This window comes from Pseudoliparis swirei, chromosome 8, assembly GCF_029220125.1.
Source record: "Pseudoliparis swirei isolate HS2019 ecotype Mariana Trench chromosome 8, NWPU_hadal_v1, whole genome shotgun sequence".
In the NCBI taxonomy this organism is placed as follows: domain Eukaryota; kingdom Metazoa; phylum Chordata; class Actinopteri; order Perciformes; family Liparidae; genus Pseudoliparis; species Pseudoliparis swirei.
The window spans coordinates 15,113,361-15,137,112 of NC_079395.1; the positions used below are offsets into that span (position 1 = coordinate 15,113,361).

At 42.0% G+C, this 23,752-nt stretch overlaps 1 protein-coding gene across 1 annotated transcript; it reads right to left on the minus strand.

Moving 5' to 3' along the window:
• Positions 1-10,340: 10,340 nt before the first annotated feature.
• LOC130198427 (RING finger protein 44-like) lies at positions 10,341-11,896 on the minus strand. The gene is made up of 6 exons (XM_056421590.1): positions 11,641-11,896; positions 11,361-11,501; positions 11,157-11,275; positions 10,887-11,063; positions 10,752-10,808; positions 10,341-10,670 (listed from the first exon to the last, which is right to left on the minus strand). The coding sequence occupies exons 1-6, from the start codon at positions 11,786-11,788 to the stop codon at positions 10,341-10,343; spliced, it is 972 nt and encodes a 323-aa protein (XP_056277565.1). The 5' UTR covers positions 11,789-11,896.
• Positions 11,897-23,752: the final 11,856 nt, after the last annotated feature.

Sequence of the window (23,752 nt, forward strand, 5' to 3'; positions counted from 1 at the left end):
CCATCATCACATGCCGTACAGGAGTTGGATGCTTAGGAGATGGAAAGCACTACAACGCTATGAAGCAGAACAACCGAGTCAAGGCTCTGAATTCTGCGCACATTTGTGCACCAGGTAATTAACCAATCAAATGCAACTTCACTGCTCAACTTGTGCTCATTTAGCTCACAACAGGTATCAAGAACCTTTGGTAGCTTAATCTTCTGTCAGATTTGCATATGGTATGACACAAAATAGGAGATATGCAATTTATTTTGCAGGTTTTCCAATGTGTTTAAGTCCTGGTTTTCATTACAAGGCAAATTAGTATTGACCAATCACGGTCCAGCCATCTTTGTTGAGGCAGGTAAACAGACCTTGGGGAGAATAAAAGAGGCAGAACACATTGGGCAAAAAACAATCTTAATTCATGCAGTTCAGAGGTGGCACAAGCTAAACATAAAGTTGATTAAAGCTAGCCTCCTGCACCTGCTAAGCTATAGCAGAATTAAACTAGTCTCATCTTTGGACTTGAAGTAAAGACCTTTCAGTAAAGCTTGTCCACAGAGCACATTACATGAGCAATATACTAGCATTTAAGAAATTGGTTAGCTGTGGTACCGCCATGCGGACCGTCTACTAAAACCCAACTGACTAAAGTAGAGGATGCCAACATGGTCAGTCTTTGTAGCCACAACATTTGAGGGAGTATAATGTCTACATTTGAAGGACACAACTAAACTTTCCCCATCCAATCAAAAGCAGCAATACAAATGAACTCAACAGGGTCACTTGTTCTTTAAAGCATTTATTAGAACAGTTTCAGCAGGCTAGCCAAGAGTGTGATAATAAGGCATGAAGGGAATTTGGGACTGTGGATGAAAACGTTGTGGCGGTGGGGGATCAGTTTTCATTGTGGTAGTTGGAGGAGCAAGGGGTGGCAGAAAAGGGTTGTATTGAAGAAGAAAAGGCAAAGACGCAAACTGCGATGGCTCAGGTTTGATCTGTGGTGTAGTCGTTTCTGGCTTGGAGGTTGGATGTTGGGGATAAGGTGACAGAAAAGGATGTTGAGGGGGAAAAGGTATATATGGCAAATGCGGTGGCTCAGGTTTAGGCGTGGTTCTAGTGGGTTTTGCAGTTGCTTGCAGAGGCCCCAAGGTTCTGGTACCGATGGGTAGTTGGCATTGGGTAGAAGGTAATAGGATTGAAGAATTCTAGAAAGAGAATTATCTTGGTTGTTATGGATGCTGGGGTTCACCTGAGGCCCCACAGAGTGTACCTGAGGCACCAGGGGTATTGTGGAGGCGGCACTGGGGCTGCACCTGGGGGTACAACTGGGGCAGCACCTGGGGCGGCACCTGGGGGTAGGACTGGGGGTACGACTGGGGCGGCACCTGGGGGTACGACTGGGGCGGCACCTGGGGGTACGACTGGGGCGGCACCTGAGGGTACGACTGGGGCTGCACCTGGGGCGGCACCTGGGGGTAGGACTGGGGCTGCACCTGGGGGTAGGACTGGGGCTGCACCTGGGGCGGCACCTGGGGGTACGACTGGGGCGGCACCTGAGGGTACGACTGGGGCTGCACCTGGGGCGGCACCTGGGGGTACGACTGGGGCGGCACCTGAGGGTACGACTGGGGCGGCACCTGGGGGTAGGACTGGGGCGGCACCTGAGGGTACGACTGGGGCTGCACCTGGGGCGGCACCTGGGGGTACGACTGGGGCGGCACCTGGGGAGGCGGCGCAGTGTACACCTGGGGGTTCACCTGGGGCATCGGCAGCGTAAACCGAAGCATTCTCCACATTACATTGGGCATGCCTTGCGGCACGCCCTGCGGCGGCACATTGGGGAGGGAAACATAAGGGGGAGGCGGCACATGGGTGGACAGCGGCATCACACTGGGGTATGATGGAGGGTAATGGGGTGTCTGATGTTGTGGGTTTTGTTGGGCAGCAGTTGTGGGGGAAGGTGCAGCAGGTTTACGACACCAGAGCAAGACTGGAATTCCCTGCCAACGCATTGGGAGAACGTAACTTCCACCCTTGGAGAAAAACACAGAAACCAAATGATCACACAAACCAGTTAAAGTTACAAGGTCAGCCAACACATATACTAGAGATTGTCTACAGGCATTACCTCTTGAACCACATTGCAGCCATCATAGGGAACCAACAAGACAAGCCCAAGGGGGTTCTTCTGCATGCCATAGCCACATGAGCGAGGGACTTGGTTCAGAGGCATTGGCGAACCATTTCCTGTGGGGAACGAAGTCTCCATAAGACTTTACAATGCGCAACAACAAAAAATACACACACAAAAATAACTTAACAGATATTCTAGATTACTCCTATCACTTTACTTTGTTCTACTGCAAACTGCGAAGTTCCTGGTCCCACTGCGCTGAACTTTAACTGGTCCCCACCACAATGTAGAGAGGGCGACATGACCTTCCATGCTTCTTCTATGGAAGCGGTATTCTGCACTTGACCTTCCGACCAGCCTGAACGAGATTATCGTTAAGGTTAAGGAACTGACAAATGTTCTCTTTAAAATATGTTTTAACGTCCAATTGACAAAGAAGTAACATTACATTTAACCAAACCACTTTAATACAGTAAAGGATCTCATAAAAGATGCTTACCTGTAAAGTCTGCTTGATAAGCAGCTTCATCCTCCATAGAAGCGTTTGAGGACGGCTTCTTGGTCCCATCAAGGACTTGTGACTCAAGGCCTGACCCTTTCTTAAAGACCCTCCCAAACACAATCTTCCCCTCACGGACACCGATCGTTTTGGATGCATCAGCTTCTTTTCGCCCTTCTCGTCTTTCTGTTTTTCTCAGTCGATAACAGTCTATCGTTTGCACCAAACAACATGTCAAAAGAACAGCTGCAGCCAAGGAAACAGCAGCAGTGCTTTTACTTTTCCCTTTACGCATCATTCTGTTACACATGACTCCTGGAAAGGCTGCGAGCTGACAACTTCTGCTTTGCTGCTTCTTTTTGTTCTGAGACATTTTCTACAACAACCAATCAAACTCTGCCAACTTGATTGCTCTCTAATTAACTGCCATCAGTTCCACCTGTAGAATGGCACTGCCACAGACAGGTGTGTGGGAGGGATGACCTGGGTATTATATGATTTCACCAGTAACTTGAAGGAGAAAAGAAGCACAATCACTCTGCCATCTTTTGGATGACTTGTGTTAAAGCATGTGTCCCTGCGACAAGAGGCGTATAGAGAGGGGGAAATCACATTACAAAATCTTTTAAACCCTTTTTTATTTAACGCCTAACACACTGTCGACATAGGCTGTGCTCACCGTTATTACTTGCATAAGGATTATTTGGTGAAGCTTCAAAGTTTGTTCTTGACCAATATGACGATGAAATGAAGTCAAGAATGGACATTTAAGCCAGGTACCTGTTCTATTGTGTGTGTGTGTGTGTTTAAATTTTTTTTTTACCCAATTTTGAAATTAATTTTAAACTAAAATGATAACCACTGGATAACTTAATTCACATATTAAACACATGTAATTTAAATATATTCAAAAGTAAATTCAGATTAACACGATCTGGATTTATAAATCTTGGGGGAAAAAGCATTGACAAAAAGTTTACCTTTTAATAAGTGTATTGTTTTATTGTTGTAAGTTGCATAAGTAGGAATTTTAAACAGTAATACTAATAATTGTTGTTTGGACTAAGATATTTGACATGTGATTCCCTAATCATCTATTTACTGTATTTATTCATCTTTATATTCATCTCAGTCGTAGAGAAACCTAAACACAAGCAGTGAATGCTGATATTCTCTTGCAGAGACAAAAACGCTTCACCCAGAAGAACAGACAAACAGATGAGCTCTTCATGTGAGTCTGCTTTGTTGTGAAACATTTCCTTTGTCAATCGGTAGAAGAGGAATAAAGTCTCTGAATCAAGTTTGCCTTTATCCGTTTTATATCTTGCAAGAAGGAACATTGTCACAGCTTTCTGGGAACTCTGTGGCATAAGATTCAACGAACAACAATCACAGCCTTCTTATACAAATGTAGGTTACACCTCTTGGCCCCGGTCAAACAAACAAAGGTGTTGAAAATAAATTATATGACAACTTCAAAGAAGAAGTCCTCTCTCCCACACCCTGAAAGGTCAGCTCCTTATTGTGATCAGGCCCCCGAAAACCTGTTTCCCCTAACACTCAGTTTCCATAACCCTCGCTGTGAAAAGCCATTTGTTTTATGACGGCAGGCTGGTCAAACCCGCTTTCGCAAATCAATCTCCCAATAAACTACTGATCACCTAAGCTATACTTCCACATAATGACATGACTATATTTTACCATTACAGCTTCAAGGGCATGGAATTAATAAATGGAAAATCTTTAAATTCCAACCCTATTTAGGTTTTCCTATATAGGATGATTTAACAATGAAACAATAACTCTGCACATCAGCTGTAACTAACATTCCAAGTTTCAGTGATGCATGTAGATGTGTGTTAGTTATCACAAGGTGTCAAGAGAAAGCACTGGCACAACATGGACATATTTGTATTACAGATGAATCATGAATGAAAGTGCAAAGAAAAACAAGTTCACTGAATTTCACTAACACAGGACACCAGTCACTGAAAGAAAGACGGCCGGACAGTTGGGCTTTGAGGGCAAGAGTAGTAGTCCAGCCTTAGAATTCAGTTTGAGAGATTTACTCAAGGTTTTAAATATAAACATCTTTACATTATTCATACAGTAATATCATAAAACCGATTCTATAAACACGCCAGGTAATATCTTTTTATAAACAGGTTTATACAAAGAGAGTCCTGGTTTCAATTAGTATTGACCAATCACAGTCCAGTCATCTTGGTTGAAGGCAGGTAAACAGACCTTGTGGAGCACAAAAGAGGCAGAACACATCGAGCAAACAGCAATCTTAATTCATGCAGTTCAGAGGTGGCACAAGCTAAACATAAAGTTGATTAAAGCTAGCCTCCTGCACCTGCTAAGCTATAGCAGAATTAAACTAGTCTCATCTTTTGACTTTAAGTAAAGTCCTTTCAGCAAAGCTTGTCCACACAGTACATGAGCAATATACTAGGACTTAGAAATTGGTTAGATGTGTTACCGCCATGTGGACCGTCTACTAAAACCCCACAGACTAAACTAGAAGATGTCAACATGGTCAGTCTCGTAGCCACAACATTTGAGTATAATGTATACATTCGAAGGACGCAACTAAACTTTCGCCATCCAAACAAAAGCAACACGACAGGTTCACTTGTTATTCAAAGCATTTATTAGAACAGTTTCAGCAGGCTTGCCAAGAGTGTGATAAGGCAGAATTTGGATGAAAACGCTGAGCCGTTGATCAGCCTTTTCTGGTCATTGTTGTAGGGTCATGGGGTGCCAGAAGAGGGTTGTATTGAAGAGGAAAAGGCAAAGATGCAAACTGCGGTGGCTCAGGTTTGATCTGTGGTGTAGTCGTTTCTGGCTTGGGGGTTGGCTGTTGGGGATAAGGTGACAGAAAAGGATGTTGAGGGGGAAAAGGTATATATGGCAAATGCGGTGGCTCAGGTTTAGGCGTGGTTCTAGTGGGTTTTGCAGTTGCTTGCAGAGGCCCCAAGCCGGGCCACGGGAAGTGATGGTAGAAAGGAAGTGGAAATACTGGAGGAGCTGCTGCTGCTGTGGCGATTGGTGCAGCTGTTGGGTACGGAACGTAATGATGAAAGAAAGAGGGGTATTGTGGAGGTTTAGGCATTTCTGGTTTCTTTGTAGTTGTAGGTTCTGGTACCGATGGGTAGTTGGCATTGGGTAGAAGGTAATAGGATTGAAGAATTCTGGAAAGAGAATTCTCTTGGTTGTTAAGCAGCCTGGGTCTCACCTGTGGCCCCACAGCATGTACCTGAGGCACCAGGGGGTAAACCTGGGGCTGCACCCGGGGGTACGACAGAGGCTGCACCTGAGGCTGCACCTGAGGGTACGACAGAGGCTGCACCTGAGGCTGCACCTGAGGGTACGACAAAGGCTGCACCTGAGGGTACGACAAAGGCTGCACCTGAGGTTGCACTTGAGGGTACGACAAAGGCTGCACCTGAGGGATTGGGGTGAACACTGGGGGGGGATATGCGGTATACACCTGGGGGGGCATCGGCAGCGTGAAACTATGCATTCTGTGCATTACATTGGGGACACCCTGCTGCGGGACATAGGGGAGCGACACATAAGGGAGCGGCGGCATATAGAGAAGTGGCGGCATCACATGCGGTGGCGTTACATGGGGCGGGGGCAGCGGCATCACATGGGACGGGGCAGCGGCATCACATGGGGGGGGGGCATCACATGGGGCAGCGGCATCACATGGGGGGGGCGTCACATGGGGCAGCAGCATCACATGGGGCAGGGGCATCACATGGGGGTAATGGGGTGTCTGATGTTGTGGGTTTTGTTGGGCAGCAGTTGTGGGGGAAGGTGCAGCAGGTTTACGACACCAGAGCAAGACAGGAATTCCCTGCCAACGCATTGGGAGAACGTAACTTCCACCCTTGGAGAAAAACACAGAAACCAAATGATCACACAAACCAGTTAAAGTTACAAGGTCAGCCAACACATACTAGAGATTGTCTACAGGCATTACCTCTTGAACCACATTGCAGCCATCATAGGGAACCAACAAGACAAGCCCAAGGGGGTTCTTCTGCATGCCATAGCCACATGAGCGAGGGACTTGGTTCAGAGGCATTGGCGAACCATTTCCTGTGGGGAACGAAGTCTCCATAAGACTTTACAATGAGCAAAAAAAACAATGAACAGATATTCTAGATTATTCCCATGACTTTACTTTGTTCCACTGCAAACCACGAAGTTCCTGGTCCCACTGCGCTGAACTTCAACTGGTCCCCACCACAATGCAGAGAGGGCGACATGACCTTCCATGCTTCTTCTATGGAAGCGGTATCCTGCACTTGACCTTCCGACCAGCCTGAACGAGATTATCGTTAAGGTTAAGGAACTGACAAATGTTCTCTTTAAAATATGTTTTAACGTCCAATTAACAAAGAAGTAACATTACATTCAACCAAACCACTTTTATTTTAATACAGTAAAGGATCTCAAGAAATATGCTTACCTGTAAAGTCTGCTTGATAATCAGCTTCATCCTCCATAGAAGCGTTTGAGGACGGCTTCTTGGTCCCATCAAGGACTTGTGACTCAAGGCCTGACCCTTTCTTAAAGACCCTCCCAAACACAATCTTCCCCTCACGGACACCTATCATTTTGGATGCATCGGCTTCTTTTCGCCCTTCTCGTCTTTCTGTTTTTCTCAGTCGATAACAGTCTATCGTTTGCACCAAACAACATGTCAAAAGAAGAGCTGCAGCCAAGGAAAGAGCAGCAGTGCTTTTACTTTTCCCTTTACGCATCATTCTGTTACACATGACTCCTGGAAAGGCTGTGAGCTGACAACTACTGCTTTGCTGCTTCTTTTTGTTCTGAGACATTTTCTACAACAACCAATCAAACTCTGCCAACTTGATTGCTCTCTAATTAACTGCCATCAGTTCCACCTGTAGAATGTCACTGCCACAGACAGGTGTGTGGGAGGGATGACCTGGGTATTATATGACTTCACCAGCAATTTGAAGGAGAAAAGAAGCAAAACCACTCTGCCATCTTTTGGATGACTTGTGTAAAAGCATGTTTCCCTGCAAGAAATTAATTTTTAACTAAAATGATAACCACTGGATAACTAAATTCACATATTAAGCACATGTAATTTAGATACATTTAAAAGTAAATCCAGATTAACAAGAAAAAAGCATTGTAATAAAGTTTACCTCTAAAAACCCATTGACTTAGTATACAGTCAGCACTTTGACAGTATTATATATATATACACTGTAATTGTGGTTATAATATCCGTAGATAATCAAACCAGTCAGCCAAAGGCCATTAGGTATACAAATATCATTTATTGTCATTATGCAACACTGGGATGCACAACATGCAGTGGTACCCTCTTTGTAACACAACAAACACATGACAAACAAAACCAAAACAGTTTTGCATTCCTGTAGTGCATTTTTCTGTACGCTACGAACAACACCAGCAAGTGTAAACCATTCAGTTGAGCGCATAGCCTTGTGTGTACTTATCATATTGCTTTGTTTGGTTTGCTATTCATAATGTAAAGTGTGATTCAGATGAAGATTTTATTTGCAACTCAAATTGAGATCTAAACCCAATATTGTGGAACTCTCAAGTAGATACTTTCAATAAGTGTTTTGTTTTATTGTTGTAAGTTGCATCAGTAAGAATGTTAACAGTATACAGCTCTTTTTGCATAATACTTGTATATAATAGAGATTAATTGTTGTTAAGACTCTTTGACATGTGATTTAATCATCTATTTACTGTATATATTCATATTTATGTTCATCTCAGCTGTAGAGAAACCTGAACACAAGCAGTGAATGCTGATATTCTCTTGCTGAGACAAAAACGCTTCACCCAGAAGAACAGACAAAAAGATGAGCTCTTCATGTGAGTCTGCTTCAAGCACAATACAAGTGGAATTGCTATAGAATGGAAAGGTAAATCTTTAAGACCCAATTCTATTCAGGCCAGTGTTTTCTTCTATTAGCATATAATAATGTAACGATGCAACACTAACTCTAGTTTTACCATTAGATGCTGCTGCTACTTTAAAACATGATCTCAGTGAGCCGCCATCTGTCCTGGATCACGTAAGACAGATCAAGTAGTGGCCAATAGACACATCTATGTTCCTTTTCAGCGTAGGTCTTTTTTGTTTCAATACATATATTATGATTCAATTAATTCATGTTTTCCCTGGGTTTTGTAAGAGGACACCAGAGGGCGGTCCACAGCCTGTCAGTGACCCTCCCACCCATTGTATCAGAGCAGCTTGATTTCTGAGGTACAATCGGGAGTCAGACCACCACATGATAAACTCAACCAGTCGTGCGGTATATAAAGATCAAATTTATTCTGACAACACATATTTATGGTACTTAGTGGCACTTTAGCAAACTTGCTGAACTACAAATGCATATCATGGTCAAATAAAAAAGCCACATCATATAATCACACATGCTAGATATAGGACTCACCTGCATTGTAGAATGAAAAACATATTTTTATGATACTTGAAAAAAAAAATGCAGAAGTCACCATCAAAATCTTTATTCACAGTAATATAAAACTAATGATTCTATGAAGAAAATACTGTTGATTGAAAAAAACTTTATGAACAAGTTTATACAAGACAAGCTTTTGGCAAAGAAAGATTCCTGGTTTCATTATAAGTCGTATTAGTATTGACCAATCACGGTGCAGCCATCTTTGTTGAAAGCAGGTAAACAGACCTTGGGGAGAATAAAAGAGGCAGAACACATTGGGAAAAAAACAATCTTAAGTCATGTAGTTTAGAGGTGGCACAAGCTAAACATCGTTGATTAAAGCTAGCTTCCTGCACCTGCTAAGCTATAGCAGAATTAAACTAGTCTCATCTTTGGACTTGACGTAAAGACCTTTCAGTAAAGCTTGTCCACAGAGCACATTACATGAGCAATATACTAGCATTTAAGAAATTGGTTAGCTGTGGACCGTCTACTAAAACCCAACTGACTAAAGTAGAGGATGCCAACATGGTCAGTCTTTGTAGCCACAACATTTAAGAGAGTATAATGTCTACATTTGAAGGACACAACTAAACTTTCCCCATCCAATCAAAAGCAGCAATACAAATGAACTCAACAGGGTCACTGTTCTTTAAAACATTTATTAGACCAGTTTCAGCAGGCTAGCTAAGAGTGTGATGAGGCATGAAAGGAATTTGGGAATGTGGATGAAATCATTGTGGCGGTGGGGGATCAGTTTTCTTGTGGTCGTTGGAGAAGCAAGGGGTGGCAGGAAAGAGTTACATTGAAGAGCAAAAGGCAAAGACGCAAACTCCAGTGGATGCAGTTTGATCTTTGGTGTCGTCATTTCTGGCTTGGAGGTTGGAGATAGGGTGGCAGAAAAGGTAAATATGGCAAATGTGGTGGCTCAGGTTTAGTTGATCTGGTGGGTTTTGCAGTTGCTTGCAGAGGCCCCAAGCCGGGCCACGGGAAGTGATGGTAGAAAGGAAGTGGAAACACTAGAGGAGGCGCTGCTGCTGCTGTGGCGATTGGTGCAGCTGTTGGGTACGGAACGTAATGATGAAAGAAAGAGGGGTATTGTGGAGGTTTAGGCATTTCTGGTTTCTTTGTAGTTGTAGGTTCTGGTACCGATGGGTAGTTGGCATTGGGTAGACGGTAATAGGATTGAAGAATTCTAGAAAGAGAATTCTCTTGGTTGTTAAGCAGCCTGGGTCTCACCTGTGGCCCCACAGCATGTACCTGAGGCACCAGGGGGTAAACCTGGGGCTGCACCCGAGGGTACCGGCTGAGGGTACGACAAAGGCTGCACCTGAGGCACCAGGGGGTAAACCTGGGGCTGCACCCGAGGGTACGACAAAGGCTGCACCTGAGGCACCAGGGGGTAAACCTGGGGCTGCACCCGAGGGTACGACAGAGGCTGCACCCGAGGGTACGACAAAGGCTGCACCTGAGGCACCAGGGGGTAAACCTGGGGCTGCACCCGAGGGTACGACAGAGGCTGCACCTGAGGGTACGACAAAGGCTGCACCTGAGGTATTGGTGTGAACACTGGGGGGGGATATGCGGTATACACCTGGGGGGGCATCGCAGTGTACACCTCAGGGTTCACCTGGGGAATCGGCAGCGTGAAACTATGCATTCTGTGCATTACATTGGGGACACCCTGCTGCGGGACATAGGGGAGCGACACATAAGGGAGCGGCGGCATATAGAGAAGTGGCGGCATCACATGCGGTAGCGTTACATGGGGCGGGGGCAGCGGCATCACATGGGGTGGGGGGGGCGTCACATGGGGGTAATGGGGTGTCTGATGTTGTGGGTTTTGTTGGGCAGCAGTTGTGGGGGAAGGTGCAGCAGGTTTACGACACCAGAGCAAGACAGGAATTCCTTGCCAACGCATCGGGAGAACGTAACTTCCACCCTTGGAGAAAAACACAGAAACCAAATGATCACACAAACCAGTTAAAGTTACAAGGTCAGCCAACACATACTAGAGATTGTCTACAGGCATTACCTCTTGAACCACATTGCAGCCATCATAGGGAACCAACAAGACAAGCCCAAGGGGGTTCTTCTGCATGCCATAGCCACATGAGCGAGGGACTTGGTTCAGAGGCATTGGCGAACCATTTCCTGTGGGGAACGAAGTCTCCATAAGACATTACAATGAGCAAAAAAACCAATGAACAGATATTCTAGATTATTCCCATGACTTTACTTTGTTCCACTGCAAACCGCGAAGTTCCTGGTCCCACTGCGCTGAACTTCAACTGGTCCGCACCACAATGCAGAGAGGGCGACATGACCTTCCATGCTTCTTCTATGGAAGCGGTATCCTGCACTTGACCTTCCGACCAGCCTGAATGAGATTACCGTTAAATTTAATGAACTGTAAAATGTTCTTTAAAATATGTTTTAACGTCCAATTAACAAAGAACTAACATTACATTTAACCAAACCACTTGAATACAGTAAAGGATCTCATAAAATATGCTTACCTGTAAAGTCTGCTTGATAATCAGCTTCATCCTCCATAGAAGCGTTTGAGGACGGCTTCTTGGTCCCATCAAGGACTTGTGACTCAAGGCCTGACCCTTTCTTAAAGACCCTCCCAAACACAATCTTCCCCTCACGGACACCTATCATTTTGGATGCATCAGCTTCTTTTCGCCCTTCTCGTCTTTCTGTTTTTCTCAGTCGATAACAGTCTATCGTTTGCACCAAACAACATGTCAAAAGAAGAGCTGCAGCCAAGGAAAGAGCAGCAGTGCTTTTACTTTTCCCTTTACGCATCATTCTGTTACACATGACTCCTGGAAAGGCTGCGAGCTGACAACTTCTGCTTTGCTGCTTCTTTTTGTTCTGAGACATTTTCTACAACAACCAATCAAACTCTGCCAACTTGATTGCTCTCTAATTAACTGCCATCAGTTCCACCTGTAGAATGTCACTGCCACAGACAGGTGTGTGGGAGGGATGACCTGGGTATTATATGACTTCACCAGTAACTTGAAGGAGAAAAGAAGCAAAACCACTCTGCCATCTTTTGGATGACTTGTGTAAAAGCATGTTTCCCTGCAAGAAATTAATTTTTAACTAAAATGATAACCACTGGATAACTAAATTCACATATTAAGCACATGTAATTTAGATACATTTAAAAGTAAATCCAGATTAACAAGAAAAAAGCATTGTAATAAAGTTTACCTCTAAAAACCCATTGACTTAGTATACAGTCAGCACTTTGACAGTATTATATATATATACACTGTAATTGTGGTTATAATATCCGTAGATAATCAAACCAGTCAGCCAAAGGCCATTAGGTATACAAATATCATTTATTGTCATTATGCAACACTGGGATGCACAACATGCAGTGGTACCCTCTTTGTAACACAACAAACACATGACAAACAAAACAAAAACAGTTTTGCATTCCTGTAGTGCATTTTTCTGTACGCTACGAACAACACCAGCAAGTGTAAACCATTCAGTTGAGCGCATAGCCTTGTGTGTACTTATCATATTGCTTTGTTTGGTTCGCTATTCATAATGTAAAGTGTGATTCAGATGAAGATTTTATTTGCAACTCAAATTGAGATCTAAACCCAATATTGTGGAACTCTCAAGTAGATACTTTCAATAAGTGTTTTGTTTTATTGTTGTAAGTTGCATCAGTCAGAATGTTCACAGTATACAGCTCTTTTTGCATAATACTTGTATATAATAGAGATTCATTGTTGTTAAGACTCTTTGACATGTGATTTAATCATCTATTTACTGTATATATTCATATTTATGTTCATCTCAGCCGTAGAGAAACCTAAACACAAGCAGTGAATGCTGTTATTCTCTTGCTGAGACAAAAACGCTTCACCCAGAAGAACAGACAAAAAGATGAGCTCTTCATGTGAGTCTGCTTCAAGCACAATACAAGTGGAATTGCTATAGAATGGAAAGGTAAATCTTTAAGGCCCAATTCTATTCAGGCCAGTGTTTTCTTCTATTAGCATATAATAATGGAACAATGCAACACTAACTCTAGTTTTACCATTAGATGCTGCTGCTACTTTAAAACATCTCAGTGAGCCGCCATCTGTCCTGGATCACGTAAGACAGATCAAGTAGTGGGCAATAGACACATCTATGTTCCTTGTCAGCGTAGGTCTTTTTTGTTTCAATACATATCTTATGATTCAATTCATTAATGTTTTCCCTGGGTTTTGTAAGAGGACACCAGAGGGCGGTCCACAGCCTGTCAGTGACCCTCCCACCCATTGTATCAGAGCAGCTTGATTTCTGAGGTACAATCGGGAGTCAGACCACCACATGATAAACTCAACCATTCGTGCAGTATATAAAGATCAAATTTATTCTGACGCAACACATATTTATAGTACTTAGTGGCACTTTAGCAAACTTGCTGAACTACAAATGCATATCATGGTCAAATAAAAAAGCCACATCATATAATCACACATGCTAGATATAGGACTCACCTGCATTGTAGAATGAAAAACATATTTTTATGATACTTGAAAAAAAAATGCAGAAGTCACCATCAAAATCTTTATTCACAGTAATATCATAAAACTAATGATTCTATGAAGAAAATACTGGTGATTGAAAAAAACTTTATGAACAAGTTTATACAAGACAAGCTTTTGGCAAAGAAAGATTCCTGGTTTCATTATAAGTCGTATTAGTATTGACCAATCACGGTGCAGCCATCTTTGTTGAAAGCAGGTAAACAGACCTTAGGGAGAATAAAAGAGGCAGAACACATTGGGAAAAAAACAATCTTAAGTCATGTAGTTTAGAGGTGGCACAAGCTAAACATCGTTGATTAAAGCTAGCTTCCTGCACCTGCTAAGCTATAGCAGAATTAAACTAGTCTCATCTTTGGACTTGACGTAAAGACCTTTCAGTAAAGCTTGTCCACAGAGCACATTACATGAGCAATATACTAGCATTTAAGAAATTGGGTAGCTGTGGACCGTCTACTAAAACCCAACTGACTAAAGTAGAGGATGCCAACATGGTCAGTCTTTGTAGCCACAACATTTAAGAGAGTATAATGTCTACATTTGAAGGACACAACTAAACTTTCCCCATCCAATCAAAAGCAGCAATACAAATGAACTCAACAGGGTCACTGTTCTTTAAAACATTTATTAGACCAGTTTCAGCAGGCTACAAAAGAAGAGGGAAAAAAGGGGAAGTGGGAAACAAAGGGGGTATTGTTTTCTTTGGGGTTGGAGGGGGGTTTGGGAGGGGGAAATTTAAGAAAAAGGAAAGAGAAATTTTCCTTTGGTTGGGGGTTGACCTTTTGGGTCTCACCCGGTTTGGAAGATGGGGGGCCGAAAAGGAAAAGGGGGAAATTTGGGGCTCATTTTTTGGGCGGGGTTTTCACCTTTAGAGGCCCCAACCGGGCCAAGGGGGGTGGAAAAGGGTGGAAAAACCCGGGGGGCTGCCCTGCCCGAGGTGCACCCGTTGGGTTAAAATTTAAAGGAAAAGAAAGGGGGTAAATTTGGGGGGGCATTTCCTGGGGGGGTTTCTTTTTAGTTGTGGGGTTTTGTTTGGGAGGGGATTGGGGGAAGGTAAAGGTTTAAGAACCAAAAAGAAGGGAAATTTTCCCTTTGGTTGGGAAAAACCGGGTTTTTCCCCCCTTGGGAAAAAACAGAAAACCTGACACCCCAAAAACCGGGGGAAAGGGGAAAAAGGTCACCAACACCCTAAAATGGGTTTTCACCCCGGGGAACCTCCCCCAACCAGGGGTTTGGGGGGCCCCCAAAGGGGAAAACCCAACGACCAAGGGCCCAAAGGGGGCCTGGGGTGCCCTAGACGACGAGGCTTGGCAGAGGGCAAACCACCTGGGGGAAAGAAGGGGGCTCCCTAAAAATTTGGAAAAAAATGGGGAAAAAATTCTTGGATTAAATTCCCCTGCTTTACTTTGGGGCCACTAAACCCAAAAAGGAAATTCCGGTCCCATGCGGGGCTTCAATGGGGGGGGGCCCCCCCACAATGGGGGGGTGCTGATTTTGGGGGTTTTTGGGAAACGGTAATCCGCATTTACCCCGACCAGGCCTTTAAATGGAAGAATTACCCTTAAAAAAACGAAAAAATGTTTTTAAAAAAGTTTTAAAGGGCAAAAACAAAGAACTAACATTACCTTTAACCAAAAATTGAATCATAAAAAAACCAAAAAAAGCCCAAAGGGGCTTCTTTTAAAAAGCCATCCCCATAGGGGGGCGGGTTTGAGGACGGCCTTTTTTGGGGGGCCCATAAGGGCTTTACCCAAGGCCTGAAAAATTTCTTAAAAAATTTTCCCCAAAAACTTTTTTCCCTCAAAAGGAACCTTCCCCCTTTTGGTGCTTTAACTTCCCCCCCTTCCGTCCCTTTTTTGTTTTTCTATGGGAAAAAAATTTTCCGTTTTACCCCAACCCGCCGAAGAGTTACCAAAAAAACAAAAGTTCTTTTATTTTTCCCTTTAAAAAGCAACATTCTTTAACCAAAAATTTAATCCGGAAAGGCTCATAAAAACTTCCCGTTTGCTTTTTCCCTTTTTGGGGTTTGAGGGCCTTTTTCCCCAAACAAACTTTGCCAACCTTTATTTCTTAAAACCCTCCCAAAAAAAATTTCCCTCCACAACATTTTGGAGAAAATTTTTCCCCTGGGTTTTTATATGACTTTCACCAAAAACTTAAAAGAAAAGAAGGAAAAACCACTTTCCCTTTGCCATTTTTTTAAAAGACTTGGGGGTAAACCTTTTTTTCCCTTTTTTTCGAAAAATTTTTAACAAAATAAACCCCCCTTTTTGGAATTTAAATAAATTCCCCCAAATTAAGCCCCAGAATTTAGGGTACCATTTAAAAGTAAATTAAGGGGAAAAAGAAAAAAAGCCCCTTTTTTAATTTTAAAAATTTTCCCCAAAAATTAATTTTTTAAAAGTAACCCCTTTAAAAAATTAATATTAACACTGTAATTTGTTTTAAAATAAAACCAGATTTAACAAAAAAAAGTTAAAAACCCAAAACCCCTTAAGGGATACAAATTTCAAAATTTATTTCATTAATTTTTTAAAACCGGGATTCAAACCCTGCCAAAAATTGGTTTCCCTTTTTGTAACAAAAACAAACACAATTTTTAAAAAACAAAAAACCAAAAAAACAGTTTTGCATTCCTATAGTGCATTTTTCTTTAGGCTACGAACAACACCAGCAAGTGTAAACCATTCAGGTGAGCGCATAGCCTTGTGTGTACTTATCATATTGCTTTGTTTGGTTTGCTATTCATAATGTAAAGTGTGATTCAGATGAAGATTTTATTTGCAACTCAAATTGAGATCTAAAGTCAATATTGTGGAACTCTCAATAGATACATTCAATATGTGTTTTGTTTTATTGTTGTAAGTTGCATCAGTAGGAATGCAAACAGTATACAGCTCTTTTTTGCATAATACTTGTATATAATAGAGATTAATTGTAGTTAAGACTCTGACATGTGATTTAATCATCTATTTACTGTATATATTCATATTTATGTTCATCTCAGCCGTAGAGAAACCTAAACACAAGCAGTGAATGCTGTTATTCTCTTGCTGAGACAAAAACGCTTCACCCAGAAGAACAGACAAAAAGATGAGCTCTTCATGTGAGTCTGCTTCAAGCACAATACAAGTGGAATTGCTATAGAATGGAAAGGTAAATCTTTAAGGCCCAATTCTATTCAGGCCAGTGTTTTCTTCTATTAGCATATAATAATGAAACGATGCAACACTAACTCTAGTTTTACCATTAGATGCTGCTGCTACTTTAAAACATGATCTCAGTGAGCCGCCATCTGTCCTGGATCACGTAAGACAGATCAAGTAGTGGCCAATAGACACATCTATGTTCCTTTTCAGCGTAGGTCTTTTTTGTTTCAATACATATATTATGATTCAATTAATTCATGTTTTCCCTGGGTTTTGTAAGAGGACACCAGAGGGCGGTCCACAGCCTGTCAGTGACCCTCCCACCCATTGTATCAGAGCAGCTTGATTTCTGAGGTACAATCGGGAGTCAGACCACCACATGATAAACTCAACCATTCGTGCAGTATATAAAGATCAAATTTATTCTGACGCAACACATATTTATAGTACTTAGTGGCACTTTAGCAAACTTGCTGAACTACAAATGCATATCATGGTCAAATAAAAAAGCCACATCATATAATCACACATGCTAGATATAGGACTCACCTGCATTGTAGAATGAAAAACATATTTTTATGATACTTGAAAAAAAAAAATGCAGAAGTCACCATCAAAATCTTTATTCACAGTAATATAAAACTAATGATTCTATGAAGAAAATACTGTTGATTGAAAAAAACTTTATGAACAAGTTTATACAAGACAAGCTTTTGGCAAAGAAAGATTCCTGGTTTCATTATAAGTCGTATTAGTATTGACCAATCACGGTGCAGCCATCTTTGTTGAAAGCAGGTAAACAGACCTTGGGGAGAATAAAAGAGGCAGAACACATTGGGAATAAAAACAATCTTAAGTCATGTAGTTTAGAGGTGGCACAAGCTAAACATCGTTGATTAAAGCTAGCTTCCTGCACCTGCTAAGCTATAGCAGAATTAAACTAGTCTCATCTTTGGACTTGGCGAAAGACCTTTCAGTAAAGCTTGTCCACAGAGCACATTACATGAGCAATATACTAGCATTTAAGAAATTGGTTAGCTGTGGACCGTCTACTAAAACCCAACTGACTAAAGTAGAGGATGCCAACATGGTCAGTCTTTGTAGCCACAACATTTAAGAGAGTATAATGTCTACATTTGAAGGACACAACTAAACTTTCCCCCTCCAATCAAAAGCAGCAATACAAATGAACTCAACAGGGTCACTGTTTCTTTAAAACCTTTTTAGAAACCGGTTTTCCCCGGTGAAGATTTTTTGGGATGAAAAAAATTTTTAAGGGTTTAAATCCTTGTGGCGGGGGGGCAGTTTTTTGTTTTCGTTTAGAAACAAGGGGTGGCAGGAAAAAGGTTAAATTTTGGACAAAGGCAAAAGCAAACCCATTGGTCGGTTTAAAACTTTTTCGTCAAGGGGAGGGGGGAAAAAAATTAGAAAAGGTTTAAATGGGAAATTTGGCCCGGAATTTTCTGGGGGGTTTTGCAGGCTTGCAAGGGCCCCAACCCGGGGGAAGGGAAATTAAAAGGAATAAACCCCTAGGAAGGGGCCTTTTCCCCTTTTTTTGGGCGATTGGGGACTTTGGGGGCCCCGTTTGAAAAAAAAATTTGGGGGTTTGGCCCCTTTCGGTTTCCCCTTTTTATTGTAGGGTTTTTGGAAATGGGGGTTTGGATTGGGGAACGGTAATTTAAATTAAAATTGAAAAAGGCCTTGGTTTTTAAGCAAACCGGGGTTACCTGTGGCCCCCCCAAATTAAAAAGAGGAACCGGGGTTTTTTTCCAAAAACTTGCAATGCACGGGTACCCAGGGACCCGGGAAATCTTCCCCCTTGCAAACCCCCATTTAGGCCCCGGGGGAAATGGGGCTTTTTCACCAGGGCAAATTCACCCATTTGCGGTGCCCTTTGGGCCCCGGGGGAAACCGGGGTTTTTCCCATAAAAAATTCCCAGGGGGCCCCCCATTTGGGTTTAAAAGGGGTTGGGTTAAACCGGGGGGGCTGGTTCCCTTTTGGGTTTACCGGGGAACGGGAGCTTTTAAACCCCCTTCATTCTTTTTGCCCTTCCCGGGGCCCCCCCTGGGGCTAGGGGGACACAAAAAGGGAGCGGGGGATTAGAGAAAGGGGGAACATGCTTTTTTTCTGGGCCGGGGACCATACAAATTGGGGGGTTTTCACATTGGGGGAAATTTTTCCATGTTGTTTTTTTGGGGAGCCCGTTTAATACCCTTTAAAAAAAGGGAAAGGAACCTTTTAAATTTTTAGGAACTTTTAAAAAACAGAAACCCTTTTTTTAAAAACCGTTTTTTTTAAAATTCAAGGAGAAACTATAAATTTTTTTGGTTATTTAAAAAGAAATGGGAAAAAACAACCCGGGGTTTTTGCAGCCCTTAAATAAAAGGGAAAAAATTTGAATTAAAACCCTTTTGTGGGCTCTTTTTACCCCTTTCCCCAAAAAACCAAAAAAGAATTTTAAGGGAATTTAAAGATTTTTTGCCCCGGAAACCCCAAAGGGTTCCGGAATCGTTAAAAATTTCAACTTCCCACCCCTGCAAAAACATTTTTTTCCAGTTTTCAGGAAAGGGGGGCCCGATTGATTGAAAGGAAAGAAAGGAAAATTTAATTTAATGAAAATTTTTCAAAAAGTTTTCGGGGCTTAAAAAGAAGGGGGGAAAAATTTAAAAAATTGAAACAAAAGGCCCAAAAAAACTTCCGTAAAACGGTTGATTTTGGTTCATTTCCTGGCTTTGGGGGGTTTTTGGGAAAAAGGGTGGCCAAAAAGGTATTTCAAAGCCTCCCCCTTTTAGGCCCTTTCTTTTGGGTTTTAGTTTTTTCGGGGCCCCGCCGGGCCACGGGAAAAATTATGGAAAAAAAGTGGGAAATACCGGAAAAAAACGCTGCTTTTTTTTCCCTTTGCACTTTGGGGTTAAACAAGGGTTAAAGGGGAGTGGAAATTTGGGTTTCTGGTTTTTTTTTTTGGGTTTTGGACCATTTTTCACAAAAAAAATTAAAATTTTGGAAAAGGAAATTCTCTTTTTTAACGCCTGGGGGCCCCCTGTGGCCCCACAGCATGTTGGGGGGGAAACCGGGGGGAAATGGGGGGCACCGGGGGAAGAAGGGGCCCCCCTGATCGGATGACCGGGGGAAAAAGGCTGCAAGAAATTAATTTTTTAAAAAAAGGTCCCCCTGGGGGGAAAAAACAAATTGCACCTGAATTTTTAAAAAAAAGGTAAAACCCGGGGAAAAAAAGGGGGGTTTTTTCCCCCCCGGGGGGAAGGGGGTTTTTTTAAAAAAAAAAAAAAAAAATTTTTTTTTAAAAAAAAAAATTTTTAAAAACCCCCCAAAAAAAAAAAATTTTTTTTTTGGGAAAACCCCCCGGGGGGGGGTTTTAAAAAAAAGGGGGGGGAAAAAAAAAAATTTTTTTGGGGGGGGGGGGCCCCAAAAAAATTTTTCCCTTAAAAAAAAATTTTTTTTTGGGGGGGGAAAAAAAAAGGGGGGGGGGGAAAAAAAGGGGGGGGGGGGAACCCCGGGGTTTCCCCCCCAAAAAAAAGGGGGAAAAGGGGGGGGCCCAAATTTAAATTAAGGGGTTTTTTTTTTTTTTTAAAAAAAAAAAAAAAAACCCCAAAAAATTTTTTTAAAAAAAAAGGGGGGGGGAAATTTGGGAAAAAAAAAAAAGGGGAAAAAAATTTTTTTTTGGGGGGAAAAAAGGGGAAAATTTTTTTGGGGAAAAAAAACCAAAGGGCCCCCTTTTTTGGGCCCCCCAAAAAAAAAAAGGGGGGGGGGGAAAAAGGGGGGGGGGTTTAAGGGGGGGGGAAAAAGGGGGGGGGGAAAAAAAAAAAAAAAAAATTTTTTTTTTTTTTTTGGGGGGGGGGGTTTTTTCCCTTTGGTTTCCCCCCCGGGTTTTTGGGGGAAAAAATTAAAAAGGGAAAAAATTTTTTTTAAAAAAATTTTGGGGGGGGTTTTTTTAAAAAAGGGGGGCCCCAAAAAAGGGGGGGCCCAATTTAAAAAACCCCCAAAAAAAAAAAAACCCCCCAAAAAGGGGGGAAAAAAAAAAAAAAACCCGGTTTAATTTAAAAACCCCCAAAAAAGGGGGGGGAAACCCTTGGGGGGGCGGAAAAAATTTTTTTTAAAACCCCCAAAAGGGGGGAAAAAGGGGCCGGGAAAAAAGGGGGGGGGGGGTTTAAAAAGGGGGGGCCCCGGGGGGCCGGGATCCCCCCAAAAAAAACCCCCGGGGGCCTTTCCCCCTTTCCCCGGGTTTGGGGGGGTTTTTTTTTTTTTTTTTTGGGGAAAAAAAATTTAAAAAAAAAAAAATTTTTTTTTTTTTAAAAAAAGGGAAAAAAAAAACCCCCCCCCAAAAAAAAAAAAAAGGGTTTTTTTAAAAATTTTTAAAATTTCAGCCCAAAAAAAAAAAAGGGGTTTTTTAAAAAAACCCCTTTGGGGGGGGGTTTAGGGTTTTTTTGGGGGGGGGGGGGAAAAAAAAATTTTTTTAAAAAAAAAAAAAATTTTGGTTTTTTTTTTTGTTTTTTTTTTTTGGGGGGGGGGGTTAAAAAAACCCCCCCCGGGGGGGGGTTTTTTTTTTTGGGGCCCAACCGGGCCCGGGTTTAAAAAGGGGGGGGAAAAATTAAAAAATTTTTTTTTTTTTAAAAATTTTTCCCAAAAAAAAAAAAAATTTTTTTTTAAAATTTTGGTTTTTTTAAAAAAAACCCCGGAAATTTTTTTCAAAAAAAGGTTTTTTTAAAAAAATTTTTTTTGGGGGGGGGCCCCTTTTAAAAAAACCAAACCCCCAAAAAAACCCCCCGGGGGATAAATTTTCCCCCCCTTTTTTTTTTTTTGGGGGAAAAAAGGGGCCCCCAAAAAACCCCCCCCCCCCAAAAAAAAACAAAGGGCCCCAAAAAAGGGGGCCCCGGGGGGTTTTTTTTCCCTTTTTTAAAAAAATTTTTAAACCCCCCCCGGGGGGGCCCCCCTTTTTTTTAAAAGGGGGGGTCCCCTTTGGGGGGGCCTTTTTTAAAAATTCCCTTTTTGGGGGGGGAAAAAGGGGAAAAAATTTTTTTGGGGGTTTTAAAGGGGATTTTGGGGGGGTTTTTTTTAAAAACCCCGGGAAAAATTTTTAAAAAAATTTTTTTTTTTTTTTTTTGGGGGAAAAGGGGAAATTTTTTGCCCCAAAAAAAAAAGGGAAAAAGGGGGAAAAAAAAAATTTTTTAAAAAAAAAAAAAACCAAAATTTTAAAAAGGCCCCCCAAATTTTTAAAAAAAATTTTTTTTAACCCCCCCAAAAAAAGGGCCCCAAAAAAAAAAAACCCCCCAAAAAAAAAAAATTTGGGGGGTTTTTTTTTTTTGGGGAAAAACCCCGGGGGAAAAAAAAAAAAAAAAAATTTTTTATTTATTATACAAACTGGGAGACAACATGCAGTGGTACCCTTTTTAAAAAAAACAATGAAAACAAAACAAAACATTTTGCATTTTAGTCATTTTTCAGTACGAAAAACCAGAAGTTAAACCATTCAGTTACCATAGCCTTTGGTATTATATATTCTTTGTTTGGTTTATTCTAATTAAAGTGGATTAGATAAATTTTTATTTGCAATCAAATTGGATCAAACCCCAAATATTTGGGGAACCCAAAGAACCAAAAGTTTTTGTTTTTTTTGAAAGTTGCACACAGAATTTTAACATTCATTTTTTGCAAATACTTGTTTAAAATAAATTTAATTTTTTTTGGGTCTTTCATATTTAAATTTTTTAGATAAATTTTATTTCACTCAAGAGAAACCTAAAAAAGCGTGAATTCTCGTTACATCTATAAGCGTTTTATTCAGAAATCAGGATACAAGTAGACATCATGCATGGACCCCTCCAGAGCTCTGACCGTGGCCTCAGCCCTGGAAAAAAAGCCCCTTTAGTGTCGGCCTTTTTAAATACCCGGGAACAGTTCTGATTGCAGGAGATAAGGCGGTGTCTTCTCATTGGTTCTTGTTGCCAGCTCCGCCTCTCCCCGTCCTTCATTGGTTCTTTGCCCAATGATTTAATTTGTGTTTTTTGGGGGAAGCTTTTTCTCTTCAGGGATGGGGGTGGTCTTTTGGGCCAAAACCCCTTTTGTGTGTGTGGGGTTTTTAAGGGGTTTTTTTTAAAAAATTTTTATTGACTTTTTTTTTTTAGCTAAAAACCCCAATTTTTTTAATTATTTTTTTAAAAAATTTTTTTTTTTCTTTAACAATCCCTCTTTTCACATCCGCTGGATGTGAACCCTTCCTCAGGGAATATTTATTTCCCTCTTTATGCCTGATCTTGTCATGGCCTGGCCTCCTCGTCCTGTCTTAGCTCTGCCATTTTGGGGAATAGTCTCCTGAAATATAATCTTTCGTTGCCTAGATTAAGGTCCCATAAGACCTGTAAAAATACCTATTTCTCGGGGAGAGTGTCTCTCTCTGTTAGGGATGGGAATAGGGGCGTGGTTTCTGTCATGTGGTACTCCGATCCACCCTCTTAGATCTTCCATCCTAGGGAAGTCAGTAGGGCTGTGTCTTAAATCTGTAGTGTGCAGGTGTCAAGGAAAAAGGTGTTTAGAGTGGTCAGGCAGGGGGGCTTGCATCCTAGCGGCTGGTGAGTAGCAGGTTGGCATCCTGATAACCAGTTGGATCCGGTCCCGCTGCAACTCATCTGCTTCATCCTGGCTGGGTCCTGGGTCCTTCTGGTCCTCTGGTCCTCTGCTCCCCTCTGGGCCTCTGCTCCTCCCCCGGGTGTCGATGGGGTCTTTATCCGGTGGTCTTGAACTTGATTTCGTCTGGATCGTCCTGGTCAGGCTTGTTGTTTTTTTCCACTGGTGTCGCATGGGCCCTGGATTCGACATGACTCCATGGCAGCATCCGTGCTCTTCATTGGCTCCTCAGTCTCTGAGCCGGGTGATGATGGTGTCCGATGCTCCTGTG